Genomic DNA, 20,280 nt, shown 5'->3' with positions numbered 1-20,280 from the left:
TACATTATGAAACGGGGTAAAATACTAGAAACAGGAACAAGTCTGCATTAATTTTTGCATTGAACTTAAAAACTGTTCAAAATCACTTGGAGAGATCAAAGTCGACGGCTTCACATCTTTTTGCAAGGTGTTCCAGGTTACAGGAGTGGAGTACGAGAAGGTCTTTTTGCCGAAATCAGTCCGCACTGAAGGGATGCTGCAGATGATATCTTGAGCACGCACGCTGTAACTGCACTGACGATGTGACATGTAGGAGGAGATATATGAAGGCAGCAGACCAAGAAGTCATTTAAAGATGAAAATGTACCAGTGTGAGAGTTTGCATGAAGTTAATGATGACCAATTGACCAGTGAATACAGGATGCAGTGATGGGTACGGTAGTTACAACCAGTTATGCATCTTAGTTCAAGTTAAAGTTTATTGTCATTCGCTTCACATGTGGTACATGAGGTGGAACTAAATTATGTACTCGGGGGTCCCAGTTACACCCAGAAATAGCTAAAATATTGAGTATGAAAAGAAACAGTATATAAGAATCTAAGATATACAGTAAAATATAAGCTAATAATAACACTAATAATGTAACGTGCTGTGTTATAATATTATATGTTAGAATAATGTTAGTGTGCTGTGACATACAGCATCCAACACCTGCAAGGTGCTTGCAGGAGCAATCATGTAAATAATGTCGCCATAGTCAATGGCCGGAAGATAAGTAGCAGCTACAAGGTGTTTCCTAACATTCAGAGTACCAGATCTATTTCTGATAAAGAAACCCCATTTTAATTTCAATTTCTTTATCAAGTTTTAGACATGCAGCTTAAAATAGAGATGTGCATCGACCAAGATTCCCAAGCATTTGTAAGAATCCACAAACTCAATAGGAATACAATTCGTAGATAAGATAGAAGGAAGGACTGCTGGGACCAACTTCTTGTTTGAAAACAACAACCCTTTGGTTTTATCTGCATTTAGCACCAGTTTGAGACGGAACAAGTCTGACTGAATGATGCTGCATGCAGACGGTAAAAGATGGAAAACCTTAGCAAATGATTTAGCTCGTCAATAAACAACTGTATTGTCGGCATAGAAACGTAAGGATGGATCAGGAATGACTTGTATATTGTAAAGAGAGTGGGTCCTAAGACTGAGCCTTGTGGTACACTATTGTTGACAGTTAAATAACTGGAAGAAGTACCATTCTGTTGAACTCCTTCGATCTGAGAGATAATTAGAAAACCAACCGATAGTGTGACTACAAAATGACATTTAACTATAGATGTATATGCAGTAATGACTTTCTGCAAGTGTCAGTAAAATTTGGCCAGTGGTTACAGAGATATTTTCATAATGGCAGGCCAACACACACATGCACATACTCACACACACACACGGACAAAAACATTTTCATCCGCCTTCATGATTCATGTGAATATATGTTTCCTTGATTCTTCTGCCTTTTCTATTCAGCAAAAGCCAAAAGCATTCTGAGACACAAGCTTCACTTCTCACTGAACCATGTTACATTAATTTCATTTGTGTTGCTATTCCCATTTGCTTTGAGACCACACTGAAAAAAAGACATTTAAAAAAATGTTTATTTTAATTTTTTTTTACAAATAATTGTGTTACACAGCAATACAAAGTTCTACTAAAAGATTTACCTATTTTTCTCACCTTTTTTTGGACAATTTTATGCAGAAGCACTTTTTTTTCCCCCTTCTTTGAAATTTACAATACATTAATCCAGTTCTTTGTCAGACCTTTGCCTCTGCTCTTTTTCACAGACTTTGGTTTTATTTGAATATTTCAACATTTCTACTTTTACCCTTTACTCATACACACCACTGATTTATAAATGTTTCATTTGTGCTTTTTGTAGAACCAAAGTAATAACCACTCATTATCATCTTTATCTGATGTGTTTTAATGCCCAGTCAGGTTTTGATGTTTATCCGAATTAAAGAAATGTGTCTCCTAATGTTTTTCAATCATAATGCAGCTTTATCTTTAACTTTGGTCTTTTAGTTTTGTTCTGGTTGCCCAACATAGGTTCTAAGTAAGACACACAAAAAAGGTTAAAACCAAAAACAAATGGACTTCTCTTCTGAAGCTGAAGACCTGGGGCATACCTTCTGTGCTCTGACATACTTTTTTGTGTGTGGGGGGTGGGGGTGGGGGGATCATGACCTAGAGAATCTTCACCAGCATACCTCTCAATAAGAGTAACAATGACTTAATTAATTAATGACAAGACTTATTTTATTATAAATGGTGTAGGAGAACCTACCTGGTACATTACAGAACTGCTGCCTGTCCTTAAATGAATCAGACCAAAGAGATTCACATGAATGAAGTGTTTTTAGATGCGAGAAAAACGGGCCTGCATATAAAACGGCCTGGTCCATCGCTATTGTCAGGATAATGTACTCCCTTTCAGGGGTCCAGCTGGACATCTTTTGTGATGGAAATCTGCATGATGGTACTGATTACTTTTATCCTGAAACGTATCTTCCAACACTGAGGGTGTGAGCCTTGGGGTTGCATAACCTAATCAAGATCTGCCTGGTTTGATGTGCTCATTGCTGTCTTTGTTCTGTTTGAAATGTTCTATTCACAGGCACAGAGACTCATGAGTGTGCATGTGCAACACACAAACACAAGCATAATCACTTGTGGAAAACGAAATGGTGTCACATGATTAAAGTGGGTCATTTTATTGAGTTTGGAAATTTCTTTAAGCTGACTGTGATCTCACATGCTGGATGTTAGTCTGTCCTGTCAGGTTTTCTCCAGTGTGACAGAAGAGCTCAGAAAGGATGTAATTGGACTCTTGGGAAACACATCACATAGAAAACAGTAGGTGTGTGTATGTGTGTTTTTGCATCTGCAGGTGTGTGGAGAGAATGTGTCTGCTGAGGTGATGTATGCTCTCCACATCAAATTAATTACCTCCTGCTGCCTGACTGGGCCCTGCCCATAAATGAAATTCCCTGCGGGTGTTTGTGTTGTGGTGGCGCAGAAGTTAGAATATGGGCCCGTGATTGGAAAGTTGCAGGTTTAACTCCCGGTACCGTCAACATCAAAATGTGAAACGCCTCCACCCTCATTCACCCTACTTTGGGCCCCTGAGCAAGGCCCTTCACCATCTGCTCCCTAAATAGGTCTCTCTTGAAAATGAGTTCTCGTGACTGGTACAGTATATATACATATATATATATATATATATATATATATATATATATATATATATATATGTGTGTATGTATACCATACTCACACATCTATTATCCATCAAAGTTAAGTCAGGCCCTCTGGAGGGATTTTTTTGTTGTTGAAATGTTTCGTCTTTCATCCGAAAGTCTTCATCAGTCCGAAGAGCCACAACAAACTCAGTCTTATAAATAGCACCTTCCCATAGTGGGCCAACCAGTTTGATGGTGATAAGATGATTTCTGTAGTCTGCCCTCTCCACCATTGACTCATTTGAAGCAGTCATGGCCAAAGTGGTTCCAAACATCCACTTTTGAAACAAGACAACCAACCTTTCACACTCTCACTCACAGCTAGGGACAATTTGGTTATTAATCAGACTAGCATGCATTGTTAACTTACATATAATTTTTTATTAATTAAATTAAATTTAGCATTTTACAACGCAATTGCAGTCTTGGTTTTTTTTGGCATGTTTGAGTTTGTGCATTAAAAAAAATCATAGTTAGCAGATTTTTACTTTTAATGTTTTTTTTTGTAATCTAACACATCATTTAATATTTCCTATAAAACACACACACATGTGCACAAATCCAAAAAATGCCCTAAGCAACATTAGATCATTTCTGTAACTATGTATAAAATATAATATTGTTGTTCATATTTATTTAAGACAAGGTTTTTAAATCATTCCAAACCCTTGACAACACTCTAGTCATGTCTGACAGCAACAAACAAACAAACAAAATCTCTTCTTGTTCCAATACAGAAATGAAACTATTATCATAATATGTGTGTGATAGGTATGCCTTTAAGTGTTTTATTGTTTTTATCTTTTTTTTTCGAGCACTATATTTTCTTTGTTTGTACATCAGTTTTAATTCTGTCCTTTTCATTCACGATGGACATGTTTGTCCACAGCTTCTTGTATTTTATGTGAAACACTGTGACTTGTAATAGTTGTCACCTGCTCAGGTCACCGCCTCACTCCAGTAAAGACATCACGCTAGTCTTTTTTTTTTCTCCATAGTAACAGTCCCACAGCAACAAGTGCCACTTTTATTCTCTGCCCTCACATCAACCATCCCTCACAGCTGCACCTTCCTCCTCCTCCTCTTCGTAGCTTCAGTTTGTTTGTGTTTACATGTGAGGAAGCTGAGTCCTCAGCACCTGGGACATAACTCGTCTTCTTCCAGGAAGAGATGCACCGCTGACGTTGTGAGTTCAACACGTCCCGATGCTTTTTAAATATCTGAATGTTTTCTTAGCTGTCACATATACAAGCTCTTCTTTTGTATCGTAGGTTTATGTTGGGAAGCTTGATGTTCTAGATACTGGTTGAGCATCATGAAGAATGACATCCTGTTACATATATTACATTTGTGCAACTTTATGTTTACATTTGATTGGTTTGCATTTGAAATTCAATATTCTGACAATTTCCTTTTTTACAACCAGAAATAGTCTCAACAGTTACTGCTTTATTTATCCTCATGTTATTTTTGTTTTAATTTTTAGACATATTATTAAAAATGCCTGCATAAATAATTGTCTTGTTTGTTTAACAGCAGATTTCAGACTAAGGCTCCTGGGGTATAATAATCCGGGTTCTGAGGAAGGTTCTTTGTAGATGCAGAAGAAAGGGGAGGACGATCAACATGGGCTCCAGCTCCTCCTCTTATGCTCCCAGAAACATTTATCTGGATGTTGATGGGAAGGTCCAAAAGGTGAGTCCAATTACTAAATTAAAATGTATAAATATAAATCTCATCAGCTAACTCGTGTTTACATGGTTTTGTTATTGCCCTGATGATGATAGATGATATATGGATCGGGTTTAATGGAATAAAAAGATTAGGATGTAATGTTTTATCATATTTTACAAATAATCTTTTTTTGGTGTTGTTGTTTATTTACCAAACTCAAAGAAAAGTGTTGTCGTTTTTTTTCTGATTAACATCGTATTCAAAAAATCTAAACAAATTTAGAGTTAGGTGCCAACTACATATATACAAACAAAAACATTAAGATAGGCCTAAAATGCATCATTTTATTTCATAGTAATCAATTATAATTATGACTATTTTACTATTTTACTATTTATTGTGTCCATTTCTTTGCAAAAGATAACCAACTTAGCAGTTGTTGATCAGTTAATGATCTTACTGGACAGCATAAATAATGTTAGCTATTTAAAATAAAAACAGCAGCTCACGTGGGTTTTCCATATTTGCTCTATAAACTGTGGCAAGTATTTTTCTCAGGTAAAAGTTAAAACATAACTTGTCTGACATGGCTTCCTACTTTCTGTATTATTATATTAATTAATATAATGGTGGACTCTATCGTACGACAATGTTTTTTCTAGATACTCCCAAATGAAACTTCCCCAAACTTGTTCAATCTTTTTTTGTTGTTGTTCAGAAATTTAGTTTTGCAAATGCAACTTCTTTGCTTTTCTGCATGAAAGTTTCATTTTGTTTATTTATCAATAATGTATTTTTTGGACTTTATTTATTTATTTATTTATTTATTTATTTATTTATTTATTTATTTATCTATTCATTTATTTGTTTGTTTATTCAAAAAGATGTGAGTCTTTTTTTTTTTTTCATCCAAACCTGTCAGAGACCTGGTGATTATAGATTCTTCCCAACAGTTGTACTTATGTATTATTTAATCATGTTTCTCTTATTTGCCTTTGTTCCATCATTATTATGAGCGAATTGCTGATAATAAACAATAAATTCTGTTCACATTTTGTTAAAGTTAGCCTCTACATTAATAATATTGGCATTATTTTTGTTGCATTTTTGTTTGTTAAAGATGAAGACAAGTTAACAAATTACAAATTCACATTCTGGTTGCATTTCAGAAAACTTCTCAAGTGTTTTGTTTTGTTTTTTTCCTGGAAAAAAACAATTTGTTGTAAAAGTAACCATGACTAAATACAATATTTATAATATTCAGTTCATAGTTCAGCTACTGGACTTCAGGAGCAGCTATTCCATTTGGATTTCATTGAGCTGATGATGGGCTAATATTAGACCATAATGATGCTGAATAGTTTTCCTTACAGTTGCTATCGACAAAACACTGGGGGGCAATGTGTTCATGCTCCAGCTTTATTTTCAGCATGTTTTTATCTCTGGAATACTCAAATGATAATAATATTTATATCAATATTAATCATCGTAAAGTGCATGCAAACATAAATGTGGAAATCAAAAATAAAGATTCTTGCTTGCAATATTTTTTAGCCTCACAGCGAAGGCCGGGGAACAGCTTCTCCCATAGTATGAACAGTTGCAACAGATGGTTCCAGGCTCAAGTTCCATGTGTCTCAGGTCCAAACGATTTGCAGAACACTTGCGGATCTGTTGATGTAAAGGGCTTTTGGTGGAGATCTGGAAATGACATGTCTTTATAAGAGCCTTGAGCCCACGACCTGGGGTTGATTTTCTGTCTGCTCTCCCAAATCTCAGCTAATATATCGTTGCACATTCCTCAGATTGCATGCTTGACATTTGCTGCGCTAAGTCTTATAAACTGGGATGATTTGTTTACACTTGACATCTTTAGGCGCTTCAGGAAATTTCAAACCGCAGCTGTTATTTCCTGTCAACTTGTTCCCATGATGCAATTTTGTTGTTGAATTTTCTGTATTCCAGCATGAAATGATCTAATTTATATTTTATGCAACCCCGATTTTGAAAAAAGCTGGGCAGTTGTTTAGAATGTAAAAACAACTGAGTGCAATGGTTTGCAAACCCATATTTGAGGTAATTTTGAATTTGATTGCATTCATTCATTCATTCAACCTTTATTTATACAGGCTAGCCTCATTGAGCCGCGAGGACTCATTTACAAGAGAGACCTGTTTTAGACAGCCAACATATAAAGACAACAATAAAGTACAATAAAAATGCAATTACAGGAAGGTAGTGGTAGGAAGGTAGTGGTTACAAAGTGTTTTCTGGCATTCAGAGTTAAGCAAGAGCTATTGCTGAGAAAAAAACTCTGTTTTAATTTAAGTTTTTTTTTTTATCAAGTTTTGCATGTGCATCAACCAAAATTGCCAAGTATTTGTAAGAATCTACAAACTCAGTAAGAACACATGCATAGATCATGGTCGAGGTCAAGGTTTCTTTATTGTCATTCACATCATATGTGGTACATGTGGTGGAACGAAATTGTGTACACAGGGTCCCAGTTACATCCAAAAAAAAATGTATAAATTGTAAAAGAAAAACAGTAATAAGATCTATGACCTAAGAAATACACTAAACTAAGAATGCGCTAAGCACCAATAGTACAAAAACAATACGCCGAATAACAGCAGCACGAACATGAGTCTGTGTGAGCAGATGAGGATGAATGAATGAATACAGCAGCATGAAATAAATCAGTAGCTTGACATCAGCAGCATGGCTAGTCAGCATCACATATTATCAAAGTGGCATTACAGTGATTTTTTTTTCCACAGTGATAATCCTGGTTAGATATTCATGAGTCTAACAGCTTCAGGGTAGAAGCTGTTCCTCAGTCTAGTTGTTCTGCACTTAAAGCTCCTCAACATTCTGCTCGAGGGGAGCAGGGCAAAAGGTGTGTGTGCTGGGTGAGTGGGGTCCTTCATGATGCAGGTGGCCCTCTTCCTGCATCTGGAGATGAAGATGTATGTGATGGTGGGGAGGCTGACTCCAATAGACTGCTGTGCAACCTTCACCACTCTCTGCAAAGCTTTTCTGTCTGCAGCTGTGCAGCCTCCATGCCACACATTGATGCTGGAGCACAGGATGCTCTCCACTGCACACCTGTAGAAGGAGGTGAGGACTGAGCTTCCCAGACCAGCTCGCCTCAGCTGTCTGAGGAAGTAGAGTCTCTGATGAGCTTTCTTGATCAGGCTGGTGGTGTTGTTGCTCCAGCTGAGGTTGTCATTCATGTGTACACCTAAGTTCTTGTAGCTGGAGGCCACTTCCACCGCAGATCCTCCTATGTTCAGGGGTGGGGGGAAATAGGTGTACGTATGGGTATACGAAATTTATCTTTTTTACTTACCTCTATCAAAATTTTAAATTTGATTTTAAAAAGACATGTTTACATTGCAGGTGGTGTTCAGCCGGCACTGTAGGTCATGTGACATCAGGGAGCTTCTTTGTTCATCGTCTAACATTCCCAGGTCAGTTTCTTGGTTTAACAATATGTCTAAGGTCACATTTGTATACAAAGTGTTATACAGCTGAGTGACAATGAATGTAAAACCTGTTCTGCAACTGACAAACGAACAAAGGCAGCGATCAAAAGGACACGCTGTATTAATCACCCAAGTCTAAGCAACTAACAAGAACGAACGAGAAAAGCAAGACTTTGTTAGTGCATGTCTTACGTTGGAAACAAAGTTAATAGATTGTTCCTTTAGTTGGTTTTGTTCCTTTTGTTATCTCTAAATCACAACCAATAATATAACTGAAAGTAGCTTGTTTTGTAGAAATTATAAAATTATATAGCTGGTATAAAGTATTTAGTAACCATAATAATAAAGTAATATGCAAGAGTGTGAAATGATTAAACGTAATTTGAAGGGTAACTCATCACTTTTGCCGTTTTGTGTGAAATGTCAAACAAAATAGGCATAAAAACTTGTATTATTTTTTCTTATCCTTCTACTGCAGAAACACTGCCATCATGGTTGTGGATCCAGAAGGTGCCATGGTTTCCATTGATCCCACAATGCCCACCAATTCTCCAAAGTAGGTTCAAAACTGTGTTAAATCCATTTACTTTTTCTTGACCTAAACTAATGTGAATTCCATCGTCCTTGTGTTATCATGACACATACATTTTGAGTGCCCTCTTGCCCCTAATTCAAAGTAACGAGGGGTAGTGGTTCAGAAATTTCTCTGAAATGTAACACTCCTTTATTGTCCATCTATATGTCATCAGTTTTTGTCATTTGCTTTCACCAAGAGATGGACAGGGGTTTAGACAGCCTTATTATTCTATGTCATGCTAACTAACTTTCTACAGTCGTTGATATAAGTCTCTTTTTTCTGTTTGTTAATGGGATTAACCTTCAGTAGTTTGGGGGTCAGTGCTGTGGTCTTGTAATCCAGAGGTTGCTGGTTTGAGCCCAGGTTGTGTCAGGAAGGGCATTCGGTGTAAAATAATTGCCAAATCTTTTGTGCAAGTTTGCTCGCTGTGGCAACCCGTGACGAAGGGAGCAGCCAGTCAAAGGACAATACAGGGCATTCACTGGTGTAGATTTATGCATGTACCAGTTGGCCTTCTTCATATATCACAAAAATTGCCGAGAAACTCTTGGCATGAATGTACATTACGTTAGTGTAGGAATAGTTAATAGGAGAAATGGTGAAATGACATTTATCATTCCACAAAATGTTCTGCCAAAATGGGACAGTTCTTTCAGAGGCTTCTGGTCGTTTTCAAATGCACAAATAAAGGCAGTGACGTTCTGCAATGACTCATGAGTAGATATGAGGTCTGGGTCAGAGCCTGAAGTGCTCCTTTAGTGCTCCCCTTGGTGCTGCTGTCACTTGCTGATTGTGAAATGTCTTGTTCATTTGTATAAACACCAACTCAGCTCTGTAACTACCTTTCCTGTCGGCTCAAAAGCACAAAGCCTGGTTTATAATTTATAAGAAGTGCCAAAGTAGTGTTTTTCTGACATGGGTGTGTGACAAAAATTGCATATTTTTCTACTTGCACCCCCAGCTGAGAACCTTTTTTTATGTTTTACCCCCAGTCAGAAAGTAATTTTTTACAGGGTGTGTCTAACATTTAGAGATTCGTCAGAAATTTGTGGGCGTGTTTGTTTTTGAAAAGTGGCAGAATTAAGCTGATTTTATGACTGCTCTGCTGAGGAGCTGCTGGCTGAGGCTGTTGGAAAATACAGTCATCATTATGACCGTTCCAGCAAAAATGATAAGGATAGTCAAATAAAACATAAAGATAGTCAAATAACTCATGGGAGAAGACTAAACCATTTTTGTGCATGAAAGAGACAGATCAGAGAACTGATGGATTTCCATGGCGGTGCTGAACGGGAGTGAACGCACATCAGACAGGCAGCTTAGGGATGGATTTCAGACCCAGACTGAAAATGTTTTTGTGAAAAGATTTTGTCTAATGTTATCCAAAGCTCAGAATGCAATTTCATTCTGACCTTAAGCAAAGCAAATGCTTTTAGCAGCTCTTTATTTACTGTAAACATAAAGCTGATGATATACAGCAGGGGTGTCAAACTCATTTCCACCGAGGGCCACATCAGCATAATGGTTGCCCTCAAAGGGCCAGATGTAACTGTAAAGACAGTATAAATGAAGCTAAATTTAACTAAATGTAATGTAAAATAAACACAACTACCCCTTAATGTTAAACAACAGATTTTTTTACTTATTCAACTTACAAATATTACATAATATATATATATATTTGTATATATATATTTGCATAGATGTAGAAAAATTTGTTTGCTTGTTGCTCTGTTATAACTTCAGGTTATGAAACCCACACTACTCCATAAATCAGTGATCAAATTTTCCAAGTGAATAAGAAAAAATAATAAGTTATGACATTAACTTTGTTCAAAACTTTTTTGTCATAGTTAAGAGGGACAGAACGGTCCAACCAACAATTGTGAGCTGCTGAGAAAATGTGTGACAAGTGAAGCATTTTACAAAAAACTAATGGCTGCACACAGCCTGGCAAGGGTCATACATCAAACTAATGAGATATTATATTAATATAGAAAACATTTACCTGCATAAACAAATGAACCTGCAATTCCAAATACATTGCTGCAAATTTAACATAAAATACTAATAAACTCAAAATAACAACATTAAGGTTGAAGGCTCACTTGAGAATACTTAGCTCCGTTTTTGGTGTCAAAATGCTGTTACTTCGCGGGTAACATAATGGGCATGCATTATGGGAAATGTAGTTTGTTGTCAGCGCACCCTTTTGATTTATTTATTATATGACAATCAGACCGTTTAAGCTCTCACGGGCCACATAAAATGACGTAGCGGGCCACATCTGTTCTGCGGGCCTTGAGTTTGACATGTGTGATAGGGCTTGCAAAAATGAAAAGAAAAGAGTGCATGCAGCAACTTTTACTAATCTTTACTTGCATTCTGTTCCTTAACAGTAATTTATACAAAGTTGTCCCATTGTCTACTGGTCAGGTTGAAGGTAAACTTTCTTAAGTATCTTTCTTGAAATAGAACCTAACAGTATACATTTGGTTCATGCTGATTCTTCAAGTATGCATTTACACCTGCAGAGAAGGAGGACATGTTTCACACTGTGCTGTCCCAGGTGGCTGAGCAGTTCAACAGGTAACACCATCTCATAATGTGATGGAAACTTTCCCTTCCCACATTCACAGATTCCATGGACATTCACTTTACACCAGTATATTTTGTTTTTAACCCATAAAGAACAGTTCAGTCACTCGTAATCCAGCTTCAGTCCTTTGATTTGTCTTTTTCACAGAGCATTTCACATCACTGAGTTGAAGACTGAGCTCACCAACAGACTGGCAATGTTGGAGAAGAGAGTTGAAAGTAAGTGGTGCAGTTTATGTGTAACAACAGAAAACTTCACTTTAATGTCTATCAAATTTCCTTGGAACAGTCTAGGCAACATGCAACATGTTCCTTCAGTCAGTATTACTTGTCTTGTTTCAGTGGAAGGCTTAAGGGTTGTGGAAATAGAAAAGTGTAAAAATGATCTGAGGAAGCTTCGAGATGAGATGACTTCAAGAGGTAGTGGCAGGTAAAACCAAGCTGGTCATAAAAAGTTTTAAATCTATCATACATCCAATGCATAAAACAAAAGTAAATGTGTCATTATGATTCAAGGTTAAACTGTTCATGCAAATACAGTTTCTCAGATGACGGGAAGAAGGTCACTCCTAGACGAGACATCCCCAGCTACCCAAAGGTATGCACCTCTGTCATAAACTCTGTCGTCGTCAAGAATGTGTAGACTGTTCAAATGTTCTGTTGACTTTATAAATCTGTCGTGTACAGTACACACTTTCCCGGGAAACTATTGAGGCACTGAAGAAGCCAACATTTGATGTTTGGCACTGGGAACATAATGAGGTTTGTTGATCTCCATCAAACATGTCTACTCCATGTTAGCAAAAGGACAGTTGTCTGGCTTTTGTTACTCTTTCTTAACGTTTGCAGATGCTGAGTTGTCTGGAGTTCATGTACCATGACTTGGGACTAGTAAAGGAATTTAACATGAACCCCATCACACTGAAGCACTGGCTGGTAAGGATGCCACAAAAGGGACAGCTCTGGGTGTTTTAGTCAGATTTAGAGGGTTGCTGTGCAAATGGAGATGATTTGAACAAATAAAAACAAGCATTCAGCTAGGATGAGAGTTGGAGATTTGAGATAGAGAAATTTGTATCAGTGTGCTGAATGAACAATTATCTGTCTTCTAGTTGGCAATTCAGGAGAACTACCGCAACAACCCTTTCCACAACTTTCGCCACTGCTTCTGTGTTAGTCAAATGATGTATGGCATGATTCACCTCTGCAACTTACAGGTACGACAAGTTGGCTATTAAGTTTAGTGCTTAATGTGATTACAGAAGTCCCTTAATTATCGCGGGGGTTACCTTCCACAACTCCCCGTAATAAGTGAAAAATCGCAAAGTAGGAACGCTATAGCTATTTTAGTATTTATACATAAAGTATTTTAAGGCTTTATAAACCCTTCCCACACTCTTGCAATGCTCTAAACCAGGTGTGCCCAACCAGTCGCTCGCTGGTTCCCAGTCTCCCGCGAAGCGAAACCTTGACTTGTATTCTCACAGACATAGTCTCGCGAGTTTTGTGTGCGGTGACACAGCTCTCACGAGACTTGAGGCTCAGTAGTGGAGTAATGTCGGTGCGCAGAAAACATGGATAGAAAACTAGCGAACAAACAAACGAAAACTTATTATTTTCGCACAGAGTGGGAGGAGGAGTATTTTTTTGTTTATTCTAATTCGAAGTCCATTTGCCTCATCTGTAATTCGAGCGTTGCCTTACCCAAAAAGTGTAACTTGGAGCGGCATTTCAAGACGATGCACAAACGGTTTGAGACAGATTTCCCTCTTAAAAGTTCTTTACGGACTCAGAAAGTGCGGGAGCTAAAAACAAGCTTGCAGCCCAGCAATCAGTCTTCACTCGGCCCAGCAGAAAAGGTAAAGCTGCTACGATAGCTTCCTACCGTGTTAGCCGCATCCTGGCTCAACATAAGAAGTCTTTCAGCGATGGACCATTTATGAAAGAAGCGTTTATTGAGGCTGCAGATGCGCTTTTTCATGATTTTAAAAATAAAAGTGAGATCGTAGCTGCTATTAAAGACGTGCAGTTGTCCAGACAAACAGTGACACGGCGATGTGAGGGAATGGCTGTGGATGTGGAGGAGCAGCTAAAAAAGGACGTGGAACAATGTGAGTGTTTCTCTCTTCAGTTTGATGAGTCGACAGACATGGTGGATGTAGCCCAGCTGTGTGTTTTTATCAGAATGGCCTTTGCAGACATGAGTGCAAAAGAGGAGCTGCTCACCATCTTGCCTTTGAAGGGACATACAAGAGGAGAAGATATTTTTAATGCGTTTATGGAGTTTGTTAATAAAAGCAACTTGCCCCTCTTTAAACTAATTTCTATAACAACTGATGGCGCTCCAGCAATGACTGGTCACACCAGTGGATTTGTTGCACTCTGCAAAATGACATTGGGATCAAATCCAGAGCATCACCTGGCGTGGATGGAGAGTTCTGGAGTCTGCTGTCAGAAGAAAAGTATCCTAACATCCGAAGATGTGCTTTGAACTTAACAGCACTTTTTGGATCTACCTACCTGTGTGAGTCTGCTTTTTCACACATGAAAATCATCAAGTCCAAAAACAGATCCACAATGAATGATGATCATCTGGAGACCTGCCTGTGCCTCGCAACCACCTCATCCTGCCCAGCTTATGAGACCCTGGCCTCCTCCTCTCAGTGTCAGAAGTCCCACTAAGGTAGAGACACATTTATTTTATACAGCTTGCATAAAAAGTTGTCTCCTATAGACACATCACGTTCTGTTTTATTTACTTTAAAGAAGTGAGGAGTAGGGATTGATGAAAAATTATGTTTGTTGATAATGAGACTGGACGAGTAGCTCTCGGCAAATTGCCGACTTCAAAAGTAGCTCTTGGTTCAAAAAAGGTTGGGCACCCCTGCTCTAAACTCTTAAACCTACGTAATTTAACAACATACGTATATGTACTGTACAGTAGCTACTGCAAAAATTTAAATAGGTACTCACCAGCCTTGGTCCGGTTCTGGTCTGGTTCTAATTGGCTCTCTGCAGTCGTTGAGCACCAGATGTTTTTGGAGAGAGCCGGACCATTGAAGAGCCAGCACAAAACCTCACAATGGTTCTGATCTAGTCCAAAAAATCCAGAGGAATCCAGATGAAAAAAGTCCGGGTGAGCTCCGGAGAAGACACCGGACCTCCAAGCAACGCCTCCCCGCTCAAGAGGCTTCACGGGCACTCAGATTGACCGCTGAGGCTGGAAGTAGTCCTGGTCCAATTCCCGGTTGGTTCTGATCAGCTCTCTATGCACCCACTGAGCGCCCAAGTCACTATGAATAAGGATCAAATTTTTTAGTCCGGTTCGGATCAAATCAAAACTTTCCCTCCATTTCGGCAGAAAGCAGTGACCGGAAGCACTGTTGACTTCTGGGTAGCGTAGTTGTTTTTGACTGGCGTTAGTGTAAACGTTTTGAAAGAAAACTACAAAATGGCAGCATCTGTCAGAATAACGTCCCAATCATGTGAGTGATCTTAAAGTTGACAATCGTTGAAAAACCGCGAAAGAGCGAGTCTGCAAATGTCAAACCGCAAAGTATCGAGGGACTACTGTACTACCCTTTGTGTAATTGGAACGCAAATCTGATTGATTGTTTTAAAATACTAAAATGTTTTTTTCGATGTGCAGCCTGTAAAATTCAAAATGAGGAGTTGTTCGTCACCATCTCTTCACCTTTGCTGTACTTTCCAGGAGAAGCTGTCTCTCACAGATTTGGGAATCCTAATGACAGCTGCAGTGTGTCATGACCTGGACCACCCCGGCTATAACAACACGTAAGATTCCCTTCTATCCGTTAACGATCCCACTGACCCCCTGCTATGCTTTGAAAGCCCTTACACAACACTGTTCTTGATGAACTGTGAAACGAGTTCAGCTTGGAGAGATCTCAGGTATGAAAACATGCTGACTGAGATAATGGTTGTTTGTACTGTGGGTTTCACACAGGTGAAAACCTCCCTTATCTGGGAGGCTTCGTAAGAATTTACTATCCGATCATCTTAAATCAGTCCGTTTAACAATGTCGCCTATTTATCAGGTACCAAATCAATGCTCGTACAGAACTGGCAGTGCGCTACAACGACATGTCTCCGCTGGAGAACCATCACTGTGCTGTGGCCTTCCAGATCATTTCCCTTCCTGAGTGCAACATCTTTGCAAACGTGGATCCGGAAGCATTCAAAAAGATCAGACAAGTAATATACAGATCATTTTTGTGATAAGTAATGGCATTTTACATCAAATTAGCCAGTTTATAGAAGTACAGAATATAGTTTCTTTCCCCATATTCATCCCTTGTGGATCAACAGTGCAGAATATTCCCCCACGATGTATTCATAATAATAAATACACAATTTACTATTTGAGTATTTCCAGTTTGACTTATTTCTTAAACTGTGCTTTATTTATGCCATGACAATTCTCATATTACGCAAACTATAACTTTAGACCATTTTTAAGTGCCTCTTTTGAGTCACAAAACCTTTAACCCTGTAACTTCTCTCTGGCTTTATTTGAGATTTCCTGATCATGCAGATTGAAAGTCCAGAACGTCTATAATTGACTTGACATGACATACTCCTCTTTTGATTATAGGATTTGCAAGAAAAAAGTCAGGTAGATTTTGTCTTCTGCTTTTATGTTGCCAGGCAATTATCACCCTCATACTAGCCACTGACATGGCCAGACACAGTGAGATACTGGAATGTTTTAAACAAAAACTGGACAACTTTGACTTTACCAGTGAGGAACATGTGACATGTGTACGTAAGCATCTTACAAAATCAACCCCATCAACTGTTTATTTCATTTTATATTGATGACCATGTATTATATGTGTGTGCACATTTTTACATTTCTATTCTCAGCTCAAGAGGGTTCTAATCAAGTGCTGTGATATTTCTAATGAGGTGAGGCCAACAGAGGTTGCTGAGCCGTGGGTGGACTGCTTATTGGAAGAGTACTTCATGCAGGTGAGTCCATTCAAACTGTTCTTTTACCCAAAAGTTGTCATGATAAAAATAGATCTATTTAAAAGCAAAATAATAAGGCTTCCACTGTGTTGGTTTAAAGAGTGACAGGGAGAAATCTGAGGGCCTCCCTGTGGCTCCCTTCATGGACAGAGATAAAGTTACCAAACCCACTGCTCAGATTGGATTCATCAAGTTTGTCCTCATCCCAATGTTTGAGACTGTCATGAAGGTAATAATGCTTTAACAAACATGTGCCACAAAAAGTTATTTTGTTAACACATGTGGTTTTGGGTAGCTGTTCCCTCAGATTGAAGAGATTATGGTTCAACCTTTGAGAGACTCCCGTGATCACTACGAGGAACTTAAACAGCTTGAAGAGGCCATGACAGAGGTGAAACATGTGCATCTATCTGTCTGTCTATAAAAGTATACAGTCATCCTTCATTTTATGATATTTTGCTTCCAAGAAGCCAAACTTTCTTAAAATCTTTTAAATTAATTTTGATAAATATATCTTAATATTTTTTTGGAATGTCATTCAGAGATTTTATTTTATTTTTTTTATTTTTTTTTTGTTGTTGTTGCTGTTTCATTGTTTTTCAGTCCAGTACCTGTACATTTTAAAAGTAATGTTGGTGTTGTTAAACTATGACTGACTTTATGACAAGCTACAGTGGTGCTTGAAAGTTTGTGAACCCTTTAGAATTTTCTATATTTCTGCATAAATATGACCTAAAACATCATCAGAAATTCACACAAGTCCTAAAAGTAGATAAAGAGAACCCAGATAAACAAATGAGACTAAAATATTATACTTGGTCATTTATTTCTTGAGGAAAAGTATCCAATATTGCATATTTGTGAGTGGTATGTAAACCTCTAGGATTAGAATCAAAATCAAGCCGACAAGTTCTAGGAGCCGCTGGTGGCCTGCAATTCTCACAAAACGCCTCCATCTTACGGTTTAGCTCGTAAATCAGCTGATTTTGAGTCTTTATAGCACAAACTAAACCTTCACACAGACTCGGAAGCTTTGCCATGGATGAAACTGCTGCCGAACTCTTCTTCAAAAGTTGATAAAAACAGAGCCCCACCGATGCCAAAGAGCAGAACCCCTGCTATCATTAATCCAAATACAAAGTATATAAACATCTTCAGCGTACTCCTGAGACAGGACTGAGAGGCACATCAGTTGCAAAACTCCCCATGGATCTCTGACATACCCCGCAGCGTGAGTCTCAGCCGGACAAGAGGGTTCTCCAGGACCCTGTTGTTTTGTTGAAAAGATTTTGTCGATTGCGTTGAAAGTCCAGCTCGCCAAATCCATAATTGTATTTTTCATTCGGGAGATGTGTACCAGGAGCTTCAAACACACAGAGAGCAAAGCAGGAGGAAGGAGAACAGGGGGAGGGAGAGCAGGAGCGTCCGCCTTGAGCGAGAGCCAGAGTAGAAAAAAAAAATTAGCAGTGAATTTAACGGTGAAATTAAAGTCAGGCGTTTTCAAAGTATAGGATGATGATCAAGTGTGAGTGGGCACCCTGTTTGATTTATAGAACAGAGGTTTATCAAAGTCTGCTTTTCACAACATTTGTAGAAGTGTATCATGGCACAAACAAAGTAGATTTCTGAGAACTTCAGATAAAGAATTGTTGATGCTCATCAGGCTGGAAAAGGTCACAAAACCATCTCTAAAGAGTTTGGACTCCACCAATCCACCGACAGAACAGATTGTGTACAAATGGAGGAAATTCAAGACCATTGTTACCCTCCCCAGGAGTGGTCGACCAACCAAAACCCACGGAGAAAACATGCAAACTTCAACCAGAAAGGACCTTGGCCGGAATTTGATCCAGCGACCATCTCGCTAAGAGGCAACAGCTCTACCAACTGAGCCACAGTGCCGCCGAGTTTAACACATTTAAAATAATACTTTAGCAATGACAAATGTGATTCTCAGAGAGCTAATAACTGAAAGAGCTATGTGTTGTCATCATTGTATGTGCCCATACAATGATGACAACTCATCACCCATGGGAGAAACACACATATATTGCAGGTTTTTAGGCTGCCCAGGGAGCAGTTAAGGAATTGGACCTCTGCTCAAGGACACCAAATCATGTGGGTATAGCAGGGAATTGAACCTACAAGTTTCCGTTGCAAAAACAGCTGCCTTACCACTGCGCCTCAGTCAACCTCTGAAACCTTGACATACGGAAGATGACCATCTAATGAAGCACCATCTCTCAGATCCTCTGAAGTCTTTCTACTCCTGTTTCTTAAAAACTGTTCATCTGCTGACAGTAGATTTTTAGATATAAAACCTTTTTGTCCTCCAGTTGTCCACTTTTCTAATTTATAAAAACACTGCAAAATATACTGTTAGCTTCAAGTGCAAGAATGGGACTGAAAATATGTGAAAAATGTTCAAAGAACAATCTGAAAAAAAAACTTTAGATTTCCTGATCAAAACCAATTTAGAAAATTACAGCTGTCTTGGTGTGGTTTAAAACTATTACACAATACGGTATAAATCTGTCTGAATATCATACTTTTATTTACTTACATAAATAATTTGATTGTGTATGTATCATTCAGACAATTCCCAAATAGTTTGCAGCATGAGTTGTCAAAGTCAAAGGTCAAACTCAAAGTTTCTTTATTTGTCATACGCACCACATGTGGTACATGTGGTGGAATGAAATTGTGCTGTTAGAGTGTTGAGTTATTAGAAATTTTTCAAAATATGACGGAAAAAGTAAATTAAATTGCTTACATAGTTAGACAATTAATATTACCACAGTGAAGCTCACAGTTTTTCCAGTTTGCACTAAAGCGTGTGGCAGAGTAAGATTTGTCTTTCTTTTTCATTTCTGAAAAGTTACTGGCAAATCAAATCAAATAATTTTGTTGAAATATCCCCAAATCATAAATTACCAATTTGTTCTTTCCTCTGATCCATGACACAGCCTGCAAATAGTTTAAGTTATACATCCCAGCCAAGAAAAAAATGTATTTTTTTTTATATTTTTTACTAATTCCCTGCCATAAATCAAACAAGAATGTTTTTTAAAGTACTAAATGTTTGCTCTAAAGTTCTAGCATGGAACATCTAGTAACATCTGTTTGCAAAAATGTGCCATAATGTTTCTAACAATGTTTTAATTTGTGTAGAAATGTGGAACGATACGGATCGTTGTGTTTTCACGGCTTCGAGGCAACCTAATAATAATCAAGTTACCACAGTAACATGAGAAGAGACAAAACAAGCTGCAACAGTCTGCAGCATTGTCTTACGAATGAATGAATCCTACATGCTGCTCCTCTAACGTTGCTTTATGAAAGAGAAAGAAAAGATGTAACCAGGAGCACAATTCACCTTTTTTTTGTCACAGTCAGAATATCACATTATTTGAATTAATATTGTCATCACATCTTGTACAGTCTCTTAGGTTATGGCTTTGATTTATTAAAGTGGGATTTTTTTGGAAATAAACATCTCACTTGTAAACAACTCGCTGATCAACATCAGTTTGTAGGAAAATACTTTCAATCTGACTCAAATGACAAGCTAATGGATATTCAGAGGAGGACCAGGACAAAAGCTGATTGATATCATATTAAAACAATGTTTTAAAATGTTATAGTCCATTATACAAAGATATATATATATATATATATATATATATATATATATATATATATATA

The 20,280-nt window shown here is 37.9% G+C and overlaps 1 protein-coding gene across 2 annotated transcripts in view; it reads left to right on the top strand.

The window, feature by feature from the left end:
• Window positions 1-4,795: 4,795 nt before the first annotated feature.
• Window positions 4,796-20,280, top strand: part of pde9ac (phosphodiesterase 9ac) — an 18,828-nt gene continuing 3,343 nt past the window's right edge. Inside the window, exons 1-18 of one of the 2 annotated variants that reach the window (XM_037678155.1) lie at window positions 4,796-4,941; window positions 8,323-8,393; window positions 8,887-8,964; window positions 11,385-11,428; window positions 11,520-11,574; window positions 11,732-11,802; window positions 11,926-12,013; window positions 12,100-12,181; window positions 12,271-12,345; window positions 12,433-12,519; window positions 12,696-12,800; window positions 15,296-15,378; window positions 15,642-15,798; window positions 16,252-16,365; window positions 16,471-16,575; window positions 16,676-16,804; window positions 16,871-16,966; window positions 18,015-18,021. In XM_037678155.1, the coding sequence (XP_037534083.1) occupies window positions 4,873-4,941; window positions 8,323-8,393; window positions 8,887-8,964; window positions 11,385-11,428; window positions 11,520-11,574; window positions 11,732-11,802; window positions 11,926-12,013; window positions 12,100-12,181; window positions 12,271-12,345; window positions 12,433-12,519; window positions 12,696-12,800; window positions 15,296-15,378; window positions 15,642-15,798; window positions 16,252-16,365; window positions 16,471-16,575; window positions 16,676-16,804; window positions 16,871-16,966; window positions 18,015-18,021 (1,516 nt within the window). In that variant the 5' untranslated portion in view covers window positions 4,796-4,872. The remainder of the gene's footprint in view (window positions 4,942-8,322; window positions 8,394-8,886; window positions 8,965-11,384; window positions 11,429-11,519; window positions 11,575-11,731; window positions 11,803-11,925; window positions 12,014-12,099; window positions 12,182-12,270; window positions 12,346-12,432; window positions 12,520-12,695; window positions 12,801-15,295; window positions 15,379-15,641; window positions 15,799-16,251; window positions 16,366-16,470; window positions 16,576-16,675; window positions 16,805-16,870; window positions 16,967-18,014; window positions 18,022-20,280) is intronic. The other variant, XM_037678154.1, reaches the window with a different exon arrangement.

This window comes from Nematolebias whitei, chromosome 6 (assembly GCF_014905685.2).
Source record: "Nematolebias whitei isolate Nwh7 chromosome 6, NemWhi1, whole genome shotgun sequence".
Taxonomy (NCBI): domain Eukaryota; kingdom Metazoa; phylum Chordata; class Actinopteri; order Cyprinodontiformes; family Rivulidae; genus Nematolebias; species Nematolebias whitei.
Note: the sequence above shows the minus strand (reverse complement) of the source record. Positions and strands in the feature narration are given on the sequence as shown.